Source organism: Vespa velutina, chromosome 6, assembly GCF_912470025.1.
Source record: "Vespa velutina chromosome 6, iVesVel2.1, whole genome shotgun sequence".
In the NCBI taxonomy this organism is placed as follows: Eukaryota; Metazoa; Arthropoda; class Insecta; order Hymenoptera; family Vespidae; genus Vespa; species Vespa velutina.
The window spans coordinates 3,910,678-3,934,176 of record NC_062193.1 but is presented as its reverse complement, the minus strand read 5'-3'; the positions used below and the strand labels follow the sequence as shown (position 1 = coordinate 3,934,176).

General features: G+C 33.2%; 3 protein-coding genes and 1 long non-coding RNA gene across 11 annotated transcripts; 3 read left to right on the top strand and 1 right to left on the bottom strand.

Annotated features, from left to right (window-relative positions):
* The first annotated feature begins 2,303 nt into the window (after positions 1 to 2,303).
* LOC124950165 (glycerol-3-phosphate dehydrogenase, mitochondrial) lies at positions 2,304 to 11,044 on the top strand. 3 transcript variants are annotated; one of them, XM_047496511.1, is made up of 12 exons: positions 2,304 to 2,441; positions 4,505 to 4,658; positions 4,718 to 4,940; positions 5,042 to 5,205; positions 5,274 to 5,386; positions 5,499 to 5,692; positions 5,769 to 6,157; positions 6,378 to 6,628; positions 6,701 to 7,048; positions 7,149 to 7,247; positions 7,298 to 7,399; positions 8,259 to 11,044. In XM_047496511.1, the coding sequence occupies exons 1-12, from the start codon at positions 2,355 to 2,357 to the stop codon at positions 8,391 to 8,393; spliced, it is 2,259 nt and encodes a 752-aa protein (XP_047352467.1). In that variant the 5' UTR covers positions 2,304 to 2,354; the 3' UTR covers positions 8,394 to 11,044. The 3 variants fall into 3 exon arrangements, with proteins under 3 accessions (XP_047352467.1, XP_047352465.1, XP_047352466.1); XM_047496509.1 differs by lacking the exon at positions 7,149 to 7,247; XM_047496510.1 differs by lacking the exon at positions 7,298 to 7,399.
* LOC124950173 lies at positions 9,613 to 11,745 on the bottom strand. Its single transcript, XR_007101278.1, has 2 exons — positions 11,080 to 11,745; positions 9,613 to 10,748 (listed from the first exon to the last, which is right to left on the bottom strand). It is a non-coding gene; the product is annotated as an uncharacterized LOC124950173 (long non-coding RNA).
* Positions 11,372 to 16,738, top strand: LOC124950163 (transcription factor Sp3-like). Of its 3 annotated transcripts, none has more exons than XM_047496506.1 (11): positions 11,372 to 11,529; positions 12,221 to 12,476; positions 12,585 to 12,902; positions 12,976 to 13,381; positions 13,499 to 13,683; positions 13,801 to 13,890; positions 14,002 to 14,343; positions 14,465 to 14,591; positions 14,822 to 15,299; positions 15,437 to 15,731; positions 15,896 to 16,738. In XM_047496506.1, exons 2-11 carry the CDS (start codon positions 12,441 to 12,443, stop codon positions 16,061 to 16,063), a joined length of 2,445 nt encoding a protein of 814 aa, XP_047352462.1. In that variant the 5' UTR covers positions 11,372 to 11,529; positions 12,221 to 12,440; the 3' UTR covers positions 16,064 to 16,738. The 3 variants fall into 3 exon arrangements, with proteins under 3 accessions (XP_047352462.1, XP_047352460.1, XP_047352461.1); XM_047496504.1 differs by having other exon boundaries at positions 14,465 to 14,699; XM_047496505.1 differs by having other exon boundaries at positions 11,380 to 11,529; positions 12,268 to 12,476; positions 14,465 to 14,699.
* Positions 16,739 to 16,746: 8 nt separating this feature from the next.
* On the top strand, positions 16,747 to 22,252 carry LOC124950161. 4 transcript variants are annotated; one of them, XM_047496501.1, is made up of 8 exons: positions 16,747 to 17,116; positions 17,255 to 17,515; positions 17,589 to 17,845; positions 17,962 to 19,041; positions 19,115 to 19,396; positions 19,470 to 20,303; positions 20,385 to 20,624; positions 21,306 to 22,252. In XM_047496501.1, exons 1-8 carry the CDS (start codon positions 17,107 to 17,109, stop codon positions 21,720 to 21,722), a joined length of 3,381 nt encoding a protein of 1,126 aa, XP_047352457.1. In that variant the 5' UTR covers positions 16,747 to 17,106; the 3' UTR covers positions 21,723 to 22,252. The 4 variants fall into 4 exon arrangements, with proteins under 4 accessions (XP_047352457.1, XP_047352456.1, XP_047352458.1 ...); XM_047496500.1 differs by having other exon boundaries at positions 16,757 to 17,116; positions 17,586 to 17,845; XM_047496502.1 differs by having other exon boundaries at positions 16,758 to 17,164; positions 17,586 to 17,845.
* Positions 22,253 to 23,499: the final 1,247 nt, after the last annotated feature.

Sequence of the window (23,499 nt, the reverse complement as noted above, 5' to 3'; positions counted from 1 at the left end):
TTTCTATAGTGCAACAGGTACCAGTAGCAACTAGTTTATACTCAATGCGATTCTCGTGATATATTCGTTTGGCATTACAATGCTTCGAGTGTAATATTCGTGCCAAATTTTTATTGTAAGTTCGCAAAATAATGCATTATATCGCTATCTCAACCAACATCTTCTTTTTGAATTCAAGAAACGAATTTATACGAGTCAGATCTTATTGTATTTTCTATCTTTAGACATGTTCAAATAAAAATTACGAAATTTTAATAATACGAAATATTAATAGTTTGTTAATTAATGCAGAGCGTAGATGTAGATTTAATATATATATATATATATATATATATATATATATGTGTGTGTGTGTATGTGTGTGTGTATATTATACATATGTATACATATTACAGAGGACATTGTCTTTTATTTGTCACTTCCTCAACTATATGCAAATTGGAATCGTTACAAAAATTTGCACGTGGTAGACAGCTCATATATAGATTTAACGTTATTAAATAAGAGAGAGAATTGCATTCCGAAGAAAGATGGGAAGGAAAAGAGAGGAAAGGAGATGAAAGGGCAGAGAAAGAAGACCAAGAATTGGGCAAGAGAAAAAAAGGATCAAAAATCGAGTAGATTTATAGATAATTTTAAAAAATCGATCATTCGTTTTTAAGATTATTCTTTTTTTTTTGTTTAGATTGTAAAATTACAAGCTTGAAAAATTGTTGGCACACCCTATATATATTCGAGAAAAAATTTTTGATTATCTTATTTAATTCGTTCATTTAACGTTGTTATCTTTAAGTCGATTTAATCGTAGTTTCACGTATTTGTATTTTTCAAGTAAATAAATGTTAAACTATATAAAGTACATATATACTTGTATATTTTTATACGATACACGTAGATAAGAATTATGATGAATAATCTATTATCGCGCGATTCACGTATTTGAAGAAAAAAGAAAAAAGAAAAGGAAAGAGAGAAACAAGAAACTATTTAACAACTGTGTAAAAAAACAAAGGTATATAATGACGCATAATGATGACACTTATATGTATATATCTAGTATCAAGTGCAACGCAAAGCGATGAGATACGATCCATGTACGTATGTATCTATTCTATGTTGATTATTCGATACTAAATTGGCACGTGGATCACATGCGATCAACAATTAGAAAAGGTGATACAACAAAAACGATTTCAGTTCGTCGTTGGTTCGTCATCTACTCACTGCCAATTTCGATTTTCTCTCCTCTAACGTATTGTACGTCTTTAAGAATCGTAATTTCAATTTTAATTACATAAATCTCCTCGAAAGATAGAAAGAGATAGAATTATTAATTTTCGTTCTTTTTTTTTTTTCTTTTTTTTTCTTTTTCTTTTCTTTTTTTTCTCATTACTTTATCCGTGATCTATTGTTATTCGTATTAAATCAATCGCATAAAATTCACTTATCGCGAATTCACTCTAAATCCTTTTTTTCCATTCTATTCTCTTCTTCTTTTTTTTTTCTTCTATCTCTCTTTCTTCGTAATATGAGAGGTTTTTATCGATCCTTATCAGAGACGGGATTTCTCTCTTAGGAGATTAGAAACACATATTTTTCGTGTCAAGAATCATCAGTAAAGCGCTTAATTCCTCGATGCATTTATTAGATGAAACAATTCCATTGCATAATTTTTCCTAATGATATAAATTTTTCTTGTGTTAGTAAGCAAACATCCTTTGATAAAGATTAGTCAATCAATCGTAGCATTGCACATTGTACACGGTCAACATATTCCTTTTTATCTTTATTTTTATTTTTATTTTTATTTTTATTTTTATTTTTATTTTTACTTTTATTTTTACTTTTCTTTTATTCTCTTGTTTGTTTCATTTTTTTTTTTTTTTTTTTTTTTTTTTTTTTTTTTTTTTTTTTTTTTTTTTATCTGATGATATGCATTTTACGAGATAATTAATTATCCATTTAACAGTATATATGTATATACTACTATTTAATCATAATTAAAAGTTAATGGAAATATTTTATCAAACAAATATAAAGTGGCGTATTCGTTAATAACGTTTCAACATTAATAATATTAATTCAATTATTTAAATATTAATCACATTATTTATTTTTTATTATTATAATTTCTATTATATATAATTTCTTATAATTATATGTAATTTCATTTATTATCTATACATATAGTATCTATTATTTTAACATTTTCATCTGACGGATCACCTTTACTTTTTTTTTTACAGATTTTTCTTGAAGGATCATCATTTACCGTGGAGCGAGAGAGAGAGAGAGAAAGAGAGAGAGAGAGAGAGGAGAATAAGAGAGAGAACGAATAATTAAAACAAAAGAAAATGGCATCGTTAAGGCTATTCGTAGCAGGTGCGAGCGCAGTAGGAACTGGCGCTTTAACATCTTATTTATTCTTATCTGATTCAACAGTGAGTATTTAGAAAAGATTCGGTAAAATACAAGAAAAACATAGGGAAAGAGAGAGAAAGAGAGAGAAAGAAAGAGAAAAAGAAAAGGAGGGAGGGAAGGGAACAGAAACAGACGTAAAGAGATAAGAAAATCGTCCATATCAAAACGTGTTTCAATCGTAACGAATTCAAGGACGTAAACATATTATAATGCGAGTTTTAGATAGCAATGGTCAGTCTATGGTCACGTGGTTATACCAAAAGTTTCACGAGTCTAAAAGAGCATGCCAGGCCAGGATAAATCTTAAGGCCACTGCTACACGACTATTTCTAACACACGGACGGAACAAATATTTTAGAATAGAAATTCCCAAACTGTCAGTCCGCTATTTGCTTGGATGATCACGTTAAATATTAAAATATGAGATTAACTTATATATGTTCATTAAATAAAAGTTTTACTCATTGAAAAGAATCGTCAGATAAACAATTCAAAGTCGATTTGAACAACTATTTTTATCTAGTTTTTATTAAGACGCATGCATGCACATGAACACATGCGTACACAAAACTTCCATTTCCTTTTTAAAATATGGATTACAAACGAATGGGACATGAGAAAGGAACGTTTTAGAAAATGACCCATATAAACGTTTGAGAAATCTTGCCTCAAAAAATTTTTCCTCGTCATAATGATGACGTCGTTATCGTAGTGTTTTTTTTTTTTTTTTTTTTTTTTTTTTTTTTTTTTTTTCATACCATAAAAAACTAAATTCTTTTATGAAATATTCTCCTATGATTACGCACATTTAAATTTTTGCTAAAAAAAAGAAAAGAGAGAGAGAGAAAGAGAGAGAGAGAGAGAGAGAGAGAGAGAGAGAGAGAGAGAGAGAGAGAAGAAAAAATCAATAAAAATGAATTCATTAAAAAGAAACGAAAAATGAGATTTTTCTATCGAAAAATCTTAAGCGAACATGTGAGGTCACTTTATCGCGATTACTTCTTTGTTTCAAGGTTACTCGTATAGCTCTAACATTCTTATGCTCGCTCACTGCGAGACCAACGCTTGAATTTAGAATACACACAATATTCAGATATTCGTTTTTTTAATTTGTTCGATATGTATTATAAATTTATATTTATAATAATTAAGTATATAAATAAGATAAAGTATATGAATATATCTAAGAAAGGATGTGGTATGAACGTGATCAAAGTTCTTATCGATTGAAAATTAACGAAGTGTAAAGGCGTATAAGTTTCCATGAGGTTGATATTATTTTATTTCTCTCTTTCTTTTTTTTCTTTTTCCATTTGAGGAATAATAACATGTTAATCGATCGATATTTAGTGATACATTGATCTATATTAGAGATTTCTAAAAGTCTGGATCGTGTTAAATATTAAAATATGAGATTAGGTTTGCATATTCATTAGATTTTATTAGAAGTAGGTTACGAAAAATGATCGTTTTCGAAAGTGGATCTTGACACATAAAAGTTTGGAAAACCGTGATCTTTGTACAATTTTTCTTTTTTTTAATTACGTTTACGTTATGAGTAGGACACTTAAATCGGAACACCTAAATATTTCGTGTTATTTATAGTTTGATGAAAAAAGTTCTTAGAGCAAAGTTACATCATTTGAAGAAGCACAATTTGACAGCGAAAAGAATTTTTTTCTGAAGATTTTTTTTTTTTTTTTTTTTTTTTTTTTAACAAGATTTCAAAGTTATCAAATCCGTTCAAACGAAACCGTATGTTCTTTTATATAAATTAATTCTTCGATAACTTCGTTATTTTGAATAAAAATAAAAAGTATAAAAATACAAGGTAGAAAAATGATTAGTTCATGAAATATTTTCAAAAAATATTTAATGATTCACATAACTGTAATAAGTCATATATTTTTTTGATAAAATAAAAAATGTTAGAGGAGAAAGATTGAAAATTTAAGGTGAACTACATATCCACGATCATATATTTTCTTTTTTTTTTTTTTTTTTTTGTTTTCCATTAAAATGTCATTCTGTATATTCACATTATTTATATTTACTTATCATCGTTTTATAATGCCTCTACAAGGTATACGCAGAAAAAGACAAACCAAAAACAACGAAAAGACCACTGCCAACTAGAGAGGATCAAGTAAAGACTTTGAAATCTCAAGATTACGACGTTCTTATCATTGGAGGCGGTGCAACTGGTGCAGGATGTGCTCTGGACGCCTGCACAAGAGGTAATATATAAATAAGACATTGTAATGAACAATAATTTTTAATCATACTCTTTATTAAGGTTTAAAAACGGCGTTGGTGGAAGCGGACGACTTTGCATCCGGCACTTCCTCCAGGAGCACGAAATTAATTCACGGGGGTGTGCGTTATTTGCAAAAGGCTATAATGCAAATAGACATAGAACAATATAAAATGGTTAAAGAGGCTTTGCATGAGCGTGCATCGATGTTATATAGCGCACCTCATCTCGCTCATCCTTTACCCATTATGTTACCTGTTTATACGTACGTACAATTCTAACGATCCTCTTATTAGTTATTTTTATAAAACGTCCAAAGCGTCTTTCTCCCGTTGTTAATTTTATTCTCTCGTATTTCCTCGATAGATGGTGGCAAATTCCCTATTACTGGTTTGGTATAAAAATGTATGACCTAGTGGCAGGTAGTAAAACCGTTAAATCCTCCTATTACTTAAGCAAATCGAACGCTCTCGAACTCTTCCCTATGTTAAAGGGAGATAAACTCACAGGAGCTATCGTTTATTACGATGGTAAGATCGAATAAATTTTTTCTCCTTACTTTTAATATGTTCGTTATATATAATATATTATTTCTTAGGTCAACAAGACGACGCTAGGATGAATTTAGCGGTAGCTTTAACAGCTTCCAGACATGGTGCAACAGTCGTTAATCACGTAAAAGTGATTAATCTGTTAAAAGGTCTCGACAAGGTACATATTGAGAAAATAGTTTTTCAAGTATTAGGAAATTAAATTTAATAATGATTGATGTGCTTTTTTTTTTCCCCCATGAAATTGACAATTTTTTTTATGGCACGTACAGGATGGTCAAAGGGTACTTACAGGAGCTCGTTTGAAGGATGAACTCACAGGAGAAGAATGGGACGTAAAAGCGAAAGCTATAATAAATGCCACAGGACCTTTTACGGATTATATTAGGAAGATGGATGATCAAAACGTAAAAGAAATTTGCGCTCCTTCGTCTGGAGTTCATATTGTATTGCCAGGGTACTATAGGTATGTTAGTATACAAAAATGCGTTTCTAAAGGACAATTCATAAAACATCATAAACGAATTTAAACAATTCTTTAGTCCCGACCAAATGGGTCTCCTCGACCCAGCAACTAGCGATGGACGTGTTATTTTCTTCTTGCCTTGGCAAAAGCAAACAATAGCAGGTACGACTGACCTACCCTGCCAGGTAACGCACAACCCACGGCCAACCGAAGACGAAATTATGTTCATTTTACAAGAAGTTAAGAACTACCTCAATCCTGACGTTGAAGTCCGCCGTGGTGATGTCTTATCTGCCTGGAGCGGTATTAGGCCATTGGTTTCTGACCCGAACAAACCGAATACACAATCGTTAGCTAGAAATCATATAGTACATGTTAGTTCAACGAAACTTGTTACAATAGCCGGTGGCAAATGGACGACATATCGTGCCATGGCTCAAGAAACCATTGATGCAGCCATCAAAGGTATTTTTAATAAAGCTCATATTATCTGAATATATGAGTACTTGAATATTATATAATAGATGTTTTAAGACTCAGATATCCATAAATTTAAGCAATGGAAAAGTTTTGAATTTTTTTGAATAATGATATTTTAAACAATGCCTTAGAGATATACGTCAATGAATAATGCGCTTTATATAAAAAATAATTGTATTAATTAAATAATATGTCTTATATACAGCTTGCGATTTAAAACCTGAAAGAGGATGTCAAACTGACGGATTTCTCTTAGAAGGCGCCCATGGTTGGACACCAACGATGTATATTAGATTAGTACAAGATTTTGGTTTAGAATGTGAAACTGCACAACACCTTGCCAAAAGTTATGGAGATCGTGCATTTGCAGTTGCAAAAATGGCGTCCCTTACTGGTAAACGTTGGCCCATTATTGGCAAGAAACTTCATCCAGAGTTTCCGTATATTGATGCCGAGGTAAAATTAATTTCCTTATTTACAAGCTGAATTAAATATCGCTAGAGAATAATATGCATCTTTATACTTTAGATTCGTTACGGCGTACGCGAATATGCGCGAACTGCAATTGATATGATCGCTCGACGGCTCAGACTAGCCTTTCTTAATGTACAAGCCGCTCAAGAAGCTCTTCCAGGCATTATAGATATAATGGCCGAGGAGCTTCATTGGTCAGCCGAAGAAAAGAAGAAACAGCAACGTGAGGCTAGTGAATTTCTTGCGAATGAAATGGGACAAATGGTGAACCGTGCTTCCAGGGATAAAATACCCATTAATCTTACGAAAGACGAAATACAACTTTATATCAAACGCTTTGGTATTATCGATAAGGACAACAAAGGATATGTGTCGATTAATGACATCAGGAGAGGACTCAAGGTTTGCCTTCATAAAATGATCTCTGTTTTATTATTCTTAATATTATTTTGTATTACTTGTGTTACTTTATTTCATACTTTATTCGATCGTTAATATCTAGGCACTTGGTATTACGTTAAAAGAAGAAGAGATGCATACTTTACTCAATGAAATTGACCTCAGCTATAATGGCCAACTGGAGTTACAAGATTATTTACAGGTAAACTATAAAACATATTTATAATATAGATATTTTTTTACTATTCACAGCTCTTTGGTGACAAGGAAGTACCAGGTGAAGAACTTCACGAAATACTCCGCGAAATCGACACTAATATGAACGGTCAAGTCGAATTGGATGAGTACCTTCAGGTTTGTGAATATGCGCAGGTTGCCAAATAGTTTTGCTGCTCTGAATATGTTGTTTGTTATCTTTACTTTGCAAGATATAAAATTATTTTTTGTTTGTTTTCTAATCTCTTCAGTTTTACAATATCAACTGCGAATCTATGAATGTTTGCCAATTGACAAGTGATGTGCAAAAATTTACTGATTCCGAATACTATCTTAATAATATGCTTGTTTTTTATCTCACACTCTGATATTTATATAAACTATAATATAGTACTAAATATACTCATTCGAATGTGTTGCACTATTGCTATGATGACGCGTCCATATGCAGCCTGGTAACGATACTCTGCTAATTATTATTAAAAATCAAATTGACATTTCAATTATAACAAACTTGTACAAATTTTTCTTTTTTTCTTATATTTTGCTATCATTTTTTGCATGAGTTTGTATTTATATATTTTTGTTACTATTATATGAGTTAGTGAAAATAATTATTTTAATTTAATTATTTTAAGGAATTAAATATTTTCAATGAAAGATTGTTTCATTTCTCTTTTTTTATAAAATTGAAATCATATATTTTCAATGACTCATTTGTATCACTTTTATAAATGAATTACTTAATAACAAAATCTATACTTATTTTTTAGAAGTAACTCATTTATACAAAGCGAGATATTTATTAATGATTAATACTAATATTATATTTTTATTTTAATTTTATTAGATAAAATTTTATAATTTGTTTTATTTTTTCTGTAATTTGTTTTTGTATTTTTATATTTTATTTTAATTAATATTGCATAAGTTCACAGCGACTATCTTATATAAATGTTTTAATAAAAATTGTAACTGTAATATATTTTACACACAGATGATGTCAGCTATAAAATCTGGACATGTGGCATATTCTCGCTTTGCACGAATGGCAGAGATGGAACAAGAACAACATGAAAAAGAAATGTTGAAGAAACAAATTAGCGTTGAAAGATCCGGTGGAGGACTGTGAGGGAATTTCTGTAGAGCAGAAATACACTATCTTCTTCTATTTCCGTATAGCACATGCAACGATTGCAATAAACTGTTTATTATAGTATGTTACAAAACTCGAGGATGCATACTTGAGAAAAACCATTGCAAATACTTTTAATGATTTTGATAATCTGCAGTTTGAACTTGCTTCAAGTTCAGAAATTTTTAAATTTGTTATATTGCACTTAACAGCAAGAATATATTGCTGTATATATGTAAAATATATGGAATATGGAAAGTTGAATGTGAAATGATAATATGCTTAATGTACATAGGAAGATTGTAAGAATATGCAAAATACCATAAAAATATGGTTACTGCTCTGAAAGATTTTATAATAATATAATTATTGGATAGTTCTACTGCAGTTCATTATAACACAAAACACACAAAACGATAAGAGTTTTTTTTAAGTAATTCACGTACTTGTTATGATTCTTATAAAGACATAAATACATTAAATATACGTTTCATTAAGTCACACATATCATCATAAAAAAAAGAAAAACATTGCATATAATAATCGATAGAAACCTCGAGTATATTTTAGCAAAATTATATTATGTATTAGAATTCAAATGAGATCGCTTTTGTTTATAAATTGTTAGCAAGGAATATCAAACATACGGTGTATGAATTATAAAATGAATGAGAAATATCTATTTATTAAGAAACTTATAAATGTTAATATGTCACACAAAGATATTAGAAATGAGTTTCATGGAAAGTATTTATTATTTCATGCTATTATCGTTATCATCGAATTAATAAACAGCACTTCCAAACACCACTTGCAGGTATCACTTCTTTCAGTCAAAATGATTACACTGTAACTTAAAACTATTGTGAAATAAGATTAATGATTGTTTTCATTATGAAAAGAACTATGCATTATTTATTTATTTAATTAATTATTTATTTATATCTATTTATGATGTAAATACATAGATGTTTACTATGTACTTATGTTTTAACAAAAAATGTTAATCGATTATGACTATAATAAAAATGGTATACATATATTATATTATATTTTATTATGAAAAGCACATAGAAATGATTTCTAACTTTTTGGATAACTTGGTACATATATATACATATATATATGTATATATATATACACACACACATATGTACATTATATATACATTCACATATATACGGATGTGTGTGTATATATAAAGAAGAGTCTATGATCAGAAAGATACAATTGTTTATTGATTTTTCTTATTCTAAATATATTTAGATTTAGCAGTACACTAATATAATTAACAAAAAATAAAAATAAAAAAAGAAATAAAATAAATTCATATATTGGTCCTGTGCGTAAAATATTAGACTAACAACAGATGATATTTCGAAATTTAGAGGTAGGAGGTAAACAATGCACTGTATAATAAAAGGCCAAGGTCTTCGTCCATAAACTGAAGGTATCCGACGAAAGGGCAAAGAGATTTAAACTGTATACTATAATAGCAAAGCAAAACTTTCTATTTCTCCCTTTTCTTAAACCATCTGCGGGGCGGAAGGTACGACAAAATAAGGCGACCCAAAGGGACAAAAGAAAAACAAGAAAAAGAAAGAAGGGAGAGTAAGAGAAAAAAAGAAAGAAAGAGAGAGAGAGAGAAAGAAAGAGAGGGGCTGTGTTCCTTAGAACGAGCCTCGTGATCCGCTTAGTTGCGGCCTCCAGAATAGGGTGAGGAGGGATGAGATGGAGGGGAGAGGAGGATTCACGGGACAAAAAGAGGGGAAGTAAGGCCAGAGTGAAAGTAGGAGGTGGTTTAGCCCCTCGGTTGGGGTGGGCGTCCGACGGTTAGCGCGTACGCCCCTGCGTAACGAGTTTCGGTCGTGGAGCGACGCGTTCGACCAATCGGAGCCACCATCGGTCGTCCTCGGGTACGGTGAACGGTGCTGCTTGCGCGCCGCCCCACCGATGAAAGTAGTCCTCTTTCGGAGCTGGATTCGTGGCCTTGTTTCCGTGAACGCGAGGGACGAACGAAACGGCGCGTCCCACGTATTTGACGCGTGCCCTGCGCGCACACTTACACGAACAATTCTCTTATGTGGATGAACACTCACACATATGCGAACGCGTCCTCCCGTCCGCGCCTACCAACGAAGTCACGTTGCGAATCGCGCTTGATCCCGAACGATCATCATCCTCCTCACGCGATTGTGTTTTCTTTCTTCGTATAAATGTCGTGAATGTTGTCGCTAGATACGACCGGTGGCAGTGGCGGTGGCGACGGCGACGGCGGCGGTGGTGGCGACGGCGTGCCCGCTCGAGTGTGCTTCGGACCTCCTTGCACTCTCAGCTTCGTCAAACTCGTTGCTAATTTTGGCGGCAATTTCGAACACAATTATTTATCGACGATTATTTCCTTATCGACATAATAATTGAAATAACAATCTTAATGAGAACATAAGTACGAGCGTATTTTAATCGAAAAGGAACGTAATAGAAAAACGTAGTGATGTGGCGAGTGCTGGTATAGTAGTAGTATTAGTATAGTGTAGTAGTGCTGAGAGAGTAGTGCAGTGTAACAGTGTGAGCACTGGTGTGAGAGTCCCGAAGAAGGGACTACACTAGTAAACTTGTGGGCGCGTTTATAAAACTGTTACAAGTAACGAGATATCTCATACCATACAGAAAATAATGTTACCTGCTCGAGCTACCTGTAACGACTGCATTCGAGTATAGCGCGTAAGAACATTTACAAGAGTTCGGATCGGATACGATTGTGGAGAATTACTTTAACGGGAAATAATCGTACGATGACGATTGTTTCGCGGTAACAACGGCAAAGGAACGCGCTTTGAAGTTAGAATTTATAAGAGAAGAAAAGTAAATTTCGCTTGATATATCGTGCGGAAGGAGGGCAGAGGGAAAGTTAGAGCGGGGAAGCAGAGTGGACGGCCAGCGGCTGCGGAGGAGGAGGAGGTGGTGGCGGTGGAGGAGGTGGCGGCGGAGGAGGCGGTGGAGGCGGCGGTGGCGGCGGTATCGTTTCACAGAGCGAGAGCACGTGTTGGCCGGAGAATTAGGTGGAGTCCCATGTGCAAAGTGGGTGGAGGCTGCCGCATCGCGAGGCTGCCTTCCGCGCGTTATATCGCAGGTACAAGTGTGTGAGTGCGAGTGCGAGGGTGAACGCCTGCGAGAGAGCGAAAGGGTGAGCGCGAGTGGGCGGGTGTGACGACGCGTTCGCGCCTGTGTGTTGGTATCGTACGCGCGGCCTTACGCCTGTAGCGCAGCTATGCCGATACGCGCTCTCTTCCGAGAAGAGGCGACCGAACGTGAGCGAGCGAACGAGAGAAAGAGAACGAATGAGTTAGATGAGTGTGTGTGAGAGAGAGAGAGAGAGAGAGAGAGAGAGAGAGAGAGAAAGAGACAGAGACAGAGTGAGCGAACGGGTGGGACGGTAGGAACAGGGGCGTAGGGAGGCGGTCCTCGATCGGGTTCTCGAGGAGGGCTCTGTGTCCATCTTTGTCTCGGAAGAGAGTGGCCCCTCGCTTCGCGCACGTGTCAATATATCGCATCGCGCGATCGTCGCTGCTGGACCGATAGAGTAGCACTTATTCGTCACTGATTTCTCCTCGATCTTTTTTCTTTCTTGCATTATTCTTATTTTACGGTAGATACACATATGTCTTGTCGCATTCAACAACGATCCATTTATACACCTCGCCCGTTCGCGATATATTTGTGAAATTCTGATGAAACGAAACAGATCCGGATGGATTTAATACTATACACGTATCCTCGTCCTTTACCTTCCAGACAATGTCTTATTTCCTTTCCTCTTGTAGAACGAAACCTCCGTGGAATACTGCGTGAAAGGGATATCCATTTTCAGGGAGCGCACTGACAGAGAATAGTGCTTCTGCTTGCTGTCGTTATCAAAATAATAACTCCCATCGCGGGAGAATGCTGAAAGATGAAATCCTAGCATAAAAACTGTTGGCGCTAAATTGACATTAACGTTAATACCAATTTATTTGCAAGAAATAGAAAATAAATATTTCCATCATGAAGCGCAGTGTTGATGGGAGAAATATCACTCAAGTAAGAAAAACTATTGTTTATGTTGTATTTGTATTGCATATGATATTGTGGTTATGTTTCAGTTTTTAAATTATACCAAAAAATAAAACACATTGTTTGATTTAATAGGAAGAGATTGATGAGCATGATCCTTTACAAACGCAAGCTTCTCAACAACAAGATGAAGCTGAACAGCAGCAATTAGATCAACAACAGCAAACGGCTCAACCACAAATTAGATTTTTAAGTACGAATATGTTACAACAATTACAGCAACAACAACAACAAGATGTTCAGCAGCAAGCGCAGCAGCAACAACAGCAACCGCAAGTTATTACTTTACAACAACTGCAAAATTTTGTGCCTTTACAAGCCCAACAAGCCCAACATGATCAACAAAGGACACAAGCAATTTCTGTACAATCTTTGCCCCAACAGTTTTTACAGGTAAATCAATTAAATAATATATTTGTCTTTAGTTTGTTAATAGTATCAAATAAAATTTTTTGTTGATTTATAGGGTGCTCAAATACTTGGTACTCAAGCTCAAGCAGCGCTTCAGCAACAGCAACAGCAAGCCCAACATCAGGCACAACAGCAAACGCCACAGCCACAACAGCAACAACAGCAACAACTTAGTTACAATGTTATACCGCAAATGCAGACTGTAAATATTGATGGCCAAGAAGCTTTGTTTATTCCATGTTCTGCAATGTCAGGTGCTGGTGCTCATCATCAAACACAGCCTACAATGCAATTTGCTACTGCTAATGGGCAGCAAGTACAACTTGCTAGTCAACAAGTGCAATTGGCTAATGGCCAGACTATTATAACTCCACAACCTGTCAGTCTCATAAGAGCTCCTGGCGTATTTCCTGCTTCTATTATTCAAAATATTGCTGGACAGACAGTTCAATTGCCTACAGGTATGGTTTTATTTACTACATTTATCTGTAACAATATATGTGTAATGTGCACACGCACCACACACACGTTTTTTTTTTATCAATTAGAAATAACAGTCTTATTTTTTTATTTGGTAGGACAAAGCGTTCAAGTAAGGCCATTACAATTTCCTATGCAACATGTTCAGCAAACTGTGCCTGTTCAAGTTCCAGTCACTGCCAGTAATGGACAAACTGTTTATCAAACTGTGCACTTTCCTGTTCAAGCTTTGTTAAGTGTCTTTAATATGCCAGCTACACAAATGATACCACAAATTACCCAAGTAAATGAACACTGTATATATGTTATTTTAATCTTCAATATTAAATGTTGCTGTGAATGTACATTTATATTGATTAATTTATATTCATGCGTATTCATAAATAATCATATATTTCAGCAAATTCCTCAAGTGGCTCAAATTATTACACCCAATGGACAGATTCAACAAGTTCAAATTGCAAATTTACCACAACTTCAAAGCTTACAAGTAAGTATAAAATCAATACATTTTCTAAAAATAAGCTTTCATAATGACATAGTAAATGTACTATTATTTGGAATATTGCTACAATAATAAACAAAAAATTTGATGACATAGAGTCAGCAGGTAACACAAATGGCTCAACAAGTTGCTCAACAGCAAGCACAACAACAGGTTGTACAACAGCAAGCAGCACAACAACAAGTTGTACAATCAGTACAGCAGCAACAACAAGCTGTACAAGCGCAAGTTCAGCAGCAACAACAGCAGCAACAACAACAACAGGTACAACAAGTTGTACAAGTAATACAACAACAACAGCAACAGCAACAACAGCAGCAGCAGCAGCAACAGCAGCAACAACAACAACAGCAAGTTCAACAAGTCCAACAATCATCCACACCAGCTTCTACGGTAGCAACTTGGAGTACAACTGTTACAACTCCAAGTAATGTTCAGGTAACAATATTATGTATATTTCTTTTATATAATTACAAATATGGTAGAACAACGACATTTCATGTAATATATGATAGTAAATACAAGTAAAATAATAAAAAATAATTAAATATATCTATAGGTACTTGGTATTGGTTCACTTGCAAGACCTATGCCAGCAAACAGTAGTGTAATTACTACAAAGGATGGACAGAAGATTGACGTTCAGACATTAACTGCTTTAGCAAGACCACCTGAAACAGTTGAAGGTGATATAAAATTAACAAATATAGATGCAAGTCAATTGGCTAATCAAATTATACATATTCCAACTGCACAATCTGCGCAAACTACGGTTCAACCAAACACGATAACAGGTACACTAATGATCCTGTATCTGTTATTGTGTAATCTATAGAATATATATATACTTTTAAATATATATGTATACACATATATATATATATATATAATTAGATATCTTAAATGTTTCTTATAGGTGCGCAAGGTCAACAGCTTACTTTAATTCCTGCGTCTGCTCTAGCAAATTTAACCGCTCAACAAGGAAATATGATGAGAAGCGTTGGTAGTGGGAGTATAATGCAATTACAACCTGCTGCTGGAATGAATACCACAAATGGTTTTCTTCAGTCCATACCTGTACAAAATATTCCAGGTTTAGGAAGTGTCCAAGTAATACCTGCAAGTGCGTTGCAACCTGCTACTGTGCAAGCTTTACCTACTGCTGCTGCAGCACCTATTGTTGCTGCTCCAACTGTACAACTAGACTCAAGCGATCCAACTAAATGGCAAATCCTACAAACATTGCATCCAAATGGAACGATCACAACACCAACTCCGACATCACATCAACATCAAATAACAACTGCAACAAATTCAACTGTAGACACAGATTCTAATAAACAGCATCGAAGAAGAGTAGCCTGTACATGTCCTAATTGCGGTGATGGTGATAGGTACAGTCTATTATTGATCTAACTTAATACTGGTTTCATGTTCTTTTTATCGTGCACTATTAGAGTCGGTTTTTTATTTTGTTTTGTTTTGTTTTTACATGACATTAATGACCCTGGCACAATGATTTTATGTTTAGAAATAGGGACATGACTCGAAAACGTCAACATGTTTGTCACATTGCCGGTTGTAATAAAGTTTATGGAAAAACAAGTCATCTTCGGGCTCATTTAAGATGGCACACAGGGGAACGACCGTTTGTTTGCAGTTGGATATTTTGTGGAAAAAAATTCACAAGATCAGACGAATTACAACGGCATCGTAGGACACATACTGGAGAGAAACGATTCCAGTGTCCTGAGTGCACGAAAAAGTTCATGCGATCAGATCATCTGACAAAGCATATTAAAACACATACAAAAATTCGTAGTACGGTAAGCAAATATTGTAATGCCTAGATATCATTGGAGGAATGCATGCAATTATTCTATTTTAACACTTTTAAGTATCTTTTTCGTGATATCTTATAAAAACTTTCCAAAAAAACGCAGATTAATTTTTGAATTAAACTTAATATTATTTTTAATTTGTGTTTTAGGAAGCTGCTACTTCCACCCAGGAAGGTTCATCTGATAGCCAGTCTTCCGCAGAAGAAAAGATAATAATAGCACTTCATAAAACAGAAACAGAACAGGCAGGAATTATTTTATCAGAACCAATGGATGATATAAAAAGTGATTCGATCAAACATATAACAAACGAATAATGTATTAGTTTTGTTGCATTTGAGCTTTTCTAACAGAGCTTAAAAAAAAGTCAACTAAAACAGATATTGTATATATATATAGTGTATATATATATATATATATACACTATATATATATAGTGTATATATATTATATGTATGTGTATATATATATATATCATTATATATACAATGATTAATGTTAAAGCTTAATAGCTTGCACAGATCATTGAAGTTATTTTCTCTAAAAAAAATTGTATGTGAAAAATTTTTACAGGAATTGTAGTAATTCATAATTTATATAATCTATTTTTTTATTGGGAATATGTAAATATGTATATATTGTATATGTATGTAAAAAAATTTTTGCACAAGAAAATTTTACACCTATAAACGTTTTTTTGATATGCGATTATTAGAAGTCATTCACCTTAGTTTGTTGAAATATGTAGATTAAAAGAAATCATTAACATCGTATTAGTATACAATTTTTGATGATGGAATTTAAATAAAATCTTGTAAAAAGAAATAAAAAATAAATGATGGAGTTAAGATACCTGGTATTGTTATGTGGTATGTTGTTAATAATTTCAAATATATAACAAAGCTAATGATTTTGACAAATTGTATTTCTTTCAAAAAAAAAAAAAAAAAAAAAAAAGAAAAAAGTAAAAAGATTAAAAAAATTAAAAAAAACTAACATCCCAAATATTTCAGGGTATTTATCTGCAAAGAATATTTTTAAAAAACATTTTTTAATGGCTCCAGCGTATTATGTATTATCATTTATTTATTTCGACATTTGTCGCCAGAGGACAGCTCATTCGTATGAGCTCGCGAATAGCGCTCTTATGGTATAAATATACAAATACAATATGGCCGAAAGAAGAGGAAGTTTGCGAATCTTAACGAATGACATTTTATTAAAAATTTAAAAAAATTTTTTTAAATTTGAATGTTCGGTCGGTACCGTGTGTTTACTATCCTTGATGAACGATGGATTGCGGGATACATTAAAAATTAGTCCGTTGTTCTGCAGTCACATTGAACGATTATGTTACTGAATGATTGTTGGTGAGAGATGTTATGTTTATTTCTTTAATACGAGAAGGCGTTTGTAAGGTTTGTTCTTACAAAATATAGTCAAAAAATTTAATCAATACAATTGCATATCATCACGCTATGTATTCTTCAACACTGTCAAATGGATAGGTGCTGTCATGGACACTGATGTTGAACTGTCTAAAGAAGGATGTGAATCTGGTCCAGGTTGTTCCGGTTATTCTAGCATGGTGCACAGTAAGAAAGTTATCAAACATGCATTGCGGCAACAGGCCAAGAGACGTAGGAAAAATACCACCATAGCAGCAGGAAATTCTCGTACTTTGCCAAGAATCGTTGTTAAGCCACTGCCACCACCTCCACCAAATGAACCACCACCTCAGGTCAACAATGTACAACACATCAATACAGGTATCTATAACTTATTTTGTTTGATATTCCTAATTGCTCATAGATGTTGATTTTTTTATATATCTGATAGTAGTTGAAGAACCTGCTGCAACAATGAGGGAAGTTTTGGCTAGTTTGCCAGGATTTAGTTTAAAATCAGGACGAAGACGTTCAACAAAAAGATTGTCTGCAACTGCACAATTAGAAGCTGGTTTAGTAGATCTTGAATCACCAGCAAGCATTCTAGCAAGTACAAGTTTACGTGCTCTTTTAAACAGGCACACGTTCCAAGGCCTTCCCCCTTTATATCAGAGAAAGCTCGCACAGCTTTTACCTGCCGTTGACAGACAGGTTGGTACTTTGAAATAAAGGATAATTACTGAGTTCTTTGATATTTATTAATAATACTTATTTCGTTTTTTTTATTAAATATTTATTAATTGATCCAATATGTTATATACATTTAGGATGCAGCAACTTCTGGATTAAATAATGAGTTTTTTGCTCGAGCTTGTTTAGAATGGCGTAAACGATTAGCAGAAGGAGAATTTACTCCAGAAAATCAACAGCGATTAAAGATGGAAGCAGAGCGTGACAAAAATAAATTAGATCCTTGGAAAGTAAAACATTTTGAACCCATTTGGGGTGAGAAACGTGAACCTAAACTAAGATCGGGTCTTCATTGCATTAATGAATCACGATCTAGTGGTGCAGTTACACGTTCAAGCCTAAGGTTACGTTTAGAAAACAATATTGATACAATTACATCAGAAAATACTCATTGTCCTATTGTATTGTCAGAAGATAAAATTGAGGAAGATAGTTGTAAAATTGACATTAATACAAATAACACAGAAGATATAAATGATGCACAGGAAGAGCATGCAAATCTTTTATCAACTGAATATAATGAATCTATACACACTGACTCTGTAGAAATAGCAGTAAGCACACAATTATGTCAGGAAAGGATAGATGATGCTATTCATGTTAATGATGTTACAGAAGAAACACCAAAAAATAATGAGATAGAAAATCAAATTTGTCAGGAAAAGAATGTAGATACGTATATGGAAGAGGAGTTACAGGAAAATCCTAAGGAAGTGGAAGATGTCAAAGATCACCTTCTTGAAGTTGCAGAAGAAAATACAGGACCTTTATTAGAGGATAATTCATCATCAAAATCTAATGAACAGTCAGAACATGTACCTTTAGAAGAACCAAGTTCACAATTATCCAAAGAATGTATATCTGAAGCTTCAGTGGATCAAATATCTCAAATATCAAAAGAACAAATTACCCAAATTTCTGATGATCAAATTTATCAAATAACAGATTGTGAAACTAATACTGCACTTGGAAATTCACCAACACATTCTCAAGTTAGAACAAGTGATATTGTGATGGATGAGTCAAATTTGATGGTTAATAATACACAATCAGAGTCAGGACCAGTCTCACATGAAAATTCAGCAGATGGTGAGTCACAAATTCCTGAGGGAATGGAAATTGATAGTGAAACTTTACAACGTATACACGAGCTAGAGGTAAGAAGTAAGTGTGAAATATTCCTTAAATGTTCTCTTCTTCTATACGATAATATATATGTATAATATTTAGGTACGAGGGGAAATGCGAGAAGCTTATGAAGAAATTTCAGGATGTCCAGAAGAAATTATGTATCCTATTTTAGAGAGTATGGAAATGGAATCAAATAATACTGAAGAAACAGAAGCTCAGGTGGTATCCGCACAAGTAGAAGATGTTAGAGGGCCGCAAGACGTAACTGGCGGAAATGAGGATGAAGCTTTGAGAGAAGCAAATAATTATGTTTGTTCAGAAATGTTAGAATGTAGCTGGACAGTAGATCCTGCTGTTAATACCATCAATAATAATAATAGGGTATGTAAATAAAAATGTATAATACAGAATTCTTTTTCCTTATGGTATTTTATCTTTTTTGATTGTTATATAGACACAAGAAGAACTTCAAGTTCCCTGGCCTTTGGTAGCTGCTGCTTTAGACGGTTCAGTTGCTGCTAATATCACAGTGACTACACAAGATGAATGTGGTGAAACACCTACTACAACTGAATCAACAAATGCTGCACAACAATTCATAAACTCAGATGCTACTGTTGAATCTGTTAACTGTATTCAACTTCCCGTCGTTCAAGGAACTCCTTTTCAATCTGAAAATTTAGCAATTGGTAATCCAGGAACAAGTTGCATAATGAAGAACCTCCAGTCACAGAATCCACCAATTATTGCCTTTCCACAATTGCAGTCTATTAGATTTGTACAAACCAGTTTTCATTCAGAGCAAAATACAACACCAGTATTGAATAATGCTACTGCAATTTCGACTCAGTTACAAAATCAGCCAAACTCAACTCCGCAGGTTAACATTATGAGAGCACAGGAAGAAATTGTACAATTGAACACACAAAATAATATTCTGCATAATAATATCCGTGATAATGTGACACAAAATCAAATTCAAAATACAGTACCAGTTGGAATTGGAGTGCAAACACAAAATAGAGCACAAAATACTATTATGGTTCAACATCAAGCAACAACACCTACACAATCACGTCAAATTGTCGCCACTTTACATCAACAGCAGCAACAACCACAACAGTATCATAATACAGTTTCTTCAAGAACATCTCGTTCTAATAATCAAGGAAATCAAAGAGGTTCTAGGAATAGTAATAAAGAACAGGGGGGAGGAAGATCCAGAGGTACAACTAAGGAGCCACCAGGAGCTGTTAATTTGGAACGCAGCTATCAAATTTGTCAAGCGGTAATGCCAATATCCTGATCTTTGTTTAAATGTATTATACGTATATGATAAATAATACTAGCATTCATGATATCATTTTAGGTAATACAAAGTTCACCAAATAGAGATCAACTTAAAGCCCATCTTAAGCCACCACCTAGTTTGTTAGCAAGAGGTGATGGAGCGTTTACAACTAGTAAGTCTGGCGGGCGAACAATCACAACACTTAAAACTCAGAAAACACAACAATCAATGCAACACAATAAGCAAGGACAAAATAAACCTCAAGCAGTCATGCTTAGGCATGTGTTTGCTACAGCACGCCAAGCAACATCTACAGAGGTATGTTCTAATATTTTATTTTATTTTAATAAGTTTAACATTTATATATGTATTTTTTGGGATTTTATGTGTAATATTTTGAATACAGACTTTGCTATCCATAAATTACCAATTGATAATGGCTTAATATTTGAACGTAGAATAAAATAATCAAACATTAAATGTGATCAAATAGTAAAGAATTAAAATAGGAAATATACATTGTATAATTGTATTGCACAATGTGTACAAGCAATGATATTCTATGTATTTATATGTATGTCAATATTTCTTTGATTCATAATGCTGCTTTTTCTTTTCATTTTTGATATTGTATATTTCTGTACTTGATGCATTTGCATAGATTAGAAACTCAAGCCTGGTCAGTATACTATTTTATATTTTTCTCTGTGTACAGTGCTAATCTTGCGTGTGGCTTGATACGATCTCTGTATCATACAGGTACTTGACAGACAAATCTTTATCCTAGTTCTGAGTTTCTAATAGATAGTTGAAAAAGTATAGTGATATACACATCGAAAAGGTAGCAAATTCCAAAAAAGTATTATAGATTTATAAATTTCGTTATTGTTGTAAGAAATAATAACAAGACTTTTAAGTGTAAATAATTCAATGATATATATAATAAAGTGATAATATAATGTTATTCCATAGCTAATTGCATAATCGGGAAATTATTAGGTTACAGAAAGCAATACAGTAGCGCAGTTAGGATCTACAGCTACCAGTGCACTTGGACAATACATTCTTGTGCAAAGGACAGGTGTCGGAGATGGTGCACCAAGAGCGTCATCTGCACCACCATTACCTCCACAAATTGCAGGAATGGGTGTTGGAGTACATTTAGTTAGAGGTAGACCAGCCAGTGCAGGAGAAGGCTCACATCAAGCAGTTACGCTAAAGGCACGAGGTACCGATGGCAGAGGAGCAGGCGGAGCTGAACCTGGAGCACCTGGTATGATTATGGGTGGAGATCCGCCACCACCTTGCGATTGCAATATGCGGGGTGCTATGGTAATCTGTCGACAATGCGGTGCCTTTTGCCACGACGATTGCATTGGACCACAGCGTATCTGCGCTACTTGTCTTATACGTTAATTGTCATCTATTAATTGTTTATATATAATGGTAATTAACACTAGGGAGAAAGTGTTGAATATCAAACAAAAATGTCGAACAGTATTTGCAGCCATGTATGTGAACGTTATATTATGATTTATTCAATTGTGACATTGTCACCTCCTTGGACAATTTTTCAAAGTATTATATGTGGTTCTAGAAAATAGACAAAAAGAAACTAATGCTACAAAAGAAACTGATAGTTTATCATCAGCACTTTAATATTAATACTATTCTACGTGACAAGGGTATCAAGGATATAGTTTAAAAGAAATGAAATTTATTTAGTTATCATATTAATCTCTGACATTCATATTGAATTGATCATTCATTTTATTTTTGTTATTTAAAACAACTTTATATACGTATATATAATATAGAATATTGACCCAGTATATTTTACATTATGAGATAATTTACTATTTTACGATAATTTGTATATTATGTTTTGTACAGACAAAGTTTTTTATACTCTCTTATATATACGCTATTTTATTCTTTCTCTCTCTTTTTTTTTTGTTTAAATCTTTTAATGCGTGGAACAATAATGTATCTATTATATTATGCTTTAGGTCTTATATTTTTATCACTGGAATTTTTTTTCTGTGATGACATAATTCGATTTTATTAAATTTCACGTTTATCTTATCGGTACAATATCATTATTTAACTGTATAAAATTTCATTAGATATTATATTATATTTAAACATTATCGCAATATAATTATCTCTCATAACAATATTTAGTATTTTAATACAATAATACCATAAACGTGATTATTCCAGAAATTGTTAGTATTTATAAATATAAATTTCAACTGTATCCTTGCAACTCAAATTTGCAGTAAGAAGTAAATTTCTTACAGTCCGACTCTAATACCGTCTTCCACTCAATATTACATTCTGTAATATGCATCGCGCGCTATTTATTTATTAATGCAAATTTAAATTCATTCTCATTGTGTAGGAAATATCCCTGTACATGGTGGTCATAAGACTATATAATGATCTCTTATAATGACTTTCTTAAGTCCCCCAAGGAGACTGTTAAAGTATGACACTTTAGAACAGAATTTAAAATGTCATTTGCATAATATTAATTATGGTATTATTTAAATACGTGCAAGATAGGCCATGGTGTACAGGAATGCTATTTACTATATAGTATATTAGAGCTACAATCAATTAAACAGTGAAGAATCAATTTAGCTGTTATATCTTATTTTGTTATAGATAATCTCTAAAACATCTCTCTAAGTCCGTTATTCATTTTTCATTAGTACCGTGCAACTTGAGAAGAAATCAATTCTTTCAATTGACATTACATTTTGTATATAGTCAACATTATAATTATTCATTTTTATATATTTGTTCATTGCTCATTTGTTATTTTATTATGTCATTGATACGACTTCAATCGTGTACGATTGTCATTGCGAAATATAGGGACTTTGCTTCACGCGTAATATTGATTTTTTTTTCATGTTATATTTTATTCATCGATATTAGTAATTATATAATTAAATTTCAGTAGAATAATCGATGTATTTGTCGCTCAAATGTAAATAAAATCATATTCGTTTATCGTGTGTGAATTAGTTTAATACGCAGATTGTACATGGCTTAATTGTACAATTCTTCTCGTAATGAATTTGCACATAGAGCGTTTTACAGAAGAGTTAAGGTATGCAAGGTAAAGTAGCCCTATAACAATAATTATTCACTCCAATTATTCAAATGACAGTCATGATTTTTA

Bases quoted from the DNA above. Each gene is read 5' to 3' on its own strand.
- LOC124950165 (XM_047496511.1), top strand. From the start codon at position 2,355: ATGGCATCGTTAAGGCTATTCGTAGCAGGTGCGAGCGCAGTAGGAACT. The intron at 6,629-6,700 runs GTAAAATTAATT...TTTATACTTTAG, and splicing joins TTCCGTATATTGATGCCGAG to ATTCGTTACGGCGTACGCGA. The intron at 7,248-7,297 runs GTAAACTATAAA...TACTATTCACAG, and splicing joins AGTTACAAGATTATTTACAG to CTCTTTGGTGACAAGGAAGT.
- LOC124950163 (XM_047496504.1), top strand. From the start codon at position 12,441: ATGAAGCGCAGTGTTGATGGGAGAAATATCACTCAA. The intron at 13,891-14,001 runs GTAAGTATAAAA...TTGATGACATAG, and splicing joins CACAACTTCAAAGCTTACAA to AGTCAGCAGGTAACACAAAT. The intron at 14,700-14,821 runs GTACACTAATGA...TGTTTCTTATAG, and splicing joins TCAACCAAACACGATAACAG to GTGCGCAAGGTCAACAGCTT.
- LOC124950161 (XM_047496500.1), top strand. The intron at 17,846-17,961 runs GTTGGTACTTTG...ATATACATTTAG, and splicing joins TACCTGCCGTTGACAGACAG to GATGCAGCAACTTCTGGATT. The intron at 19,397-19,469 runs GTATGTAAATAA...ATTGTTATATAG, and splicing joins CCATCAATAATAATAATAGG to ACACAAGAAGAACTTCAAGT.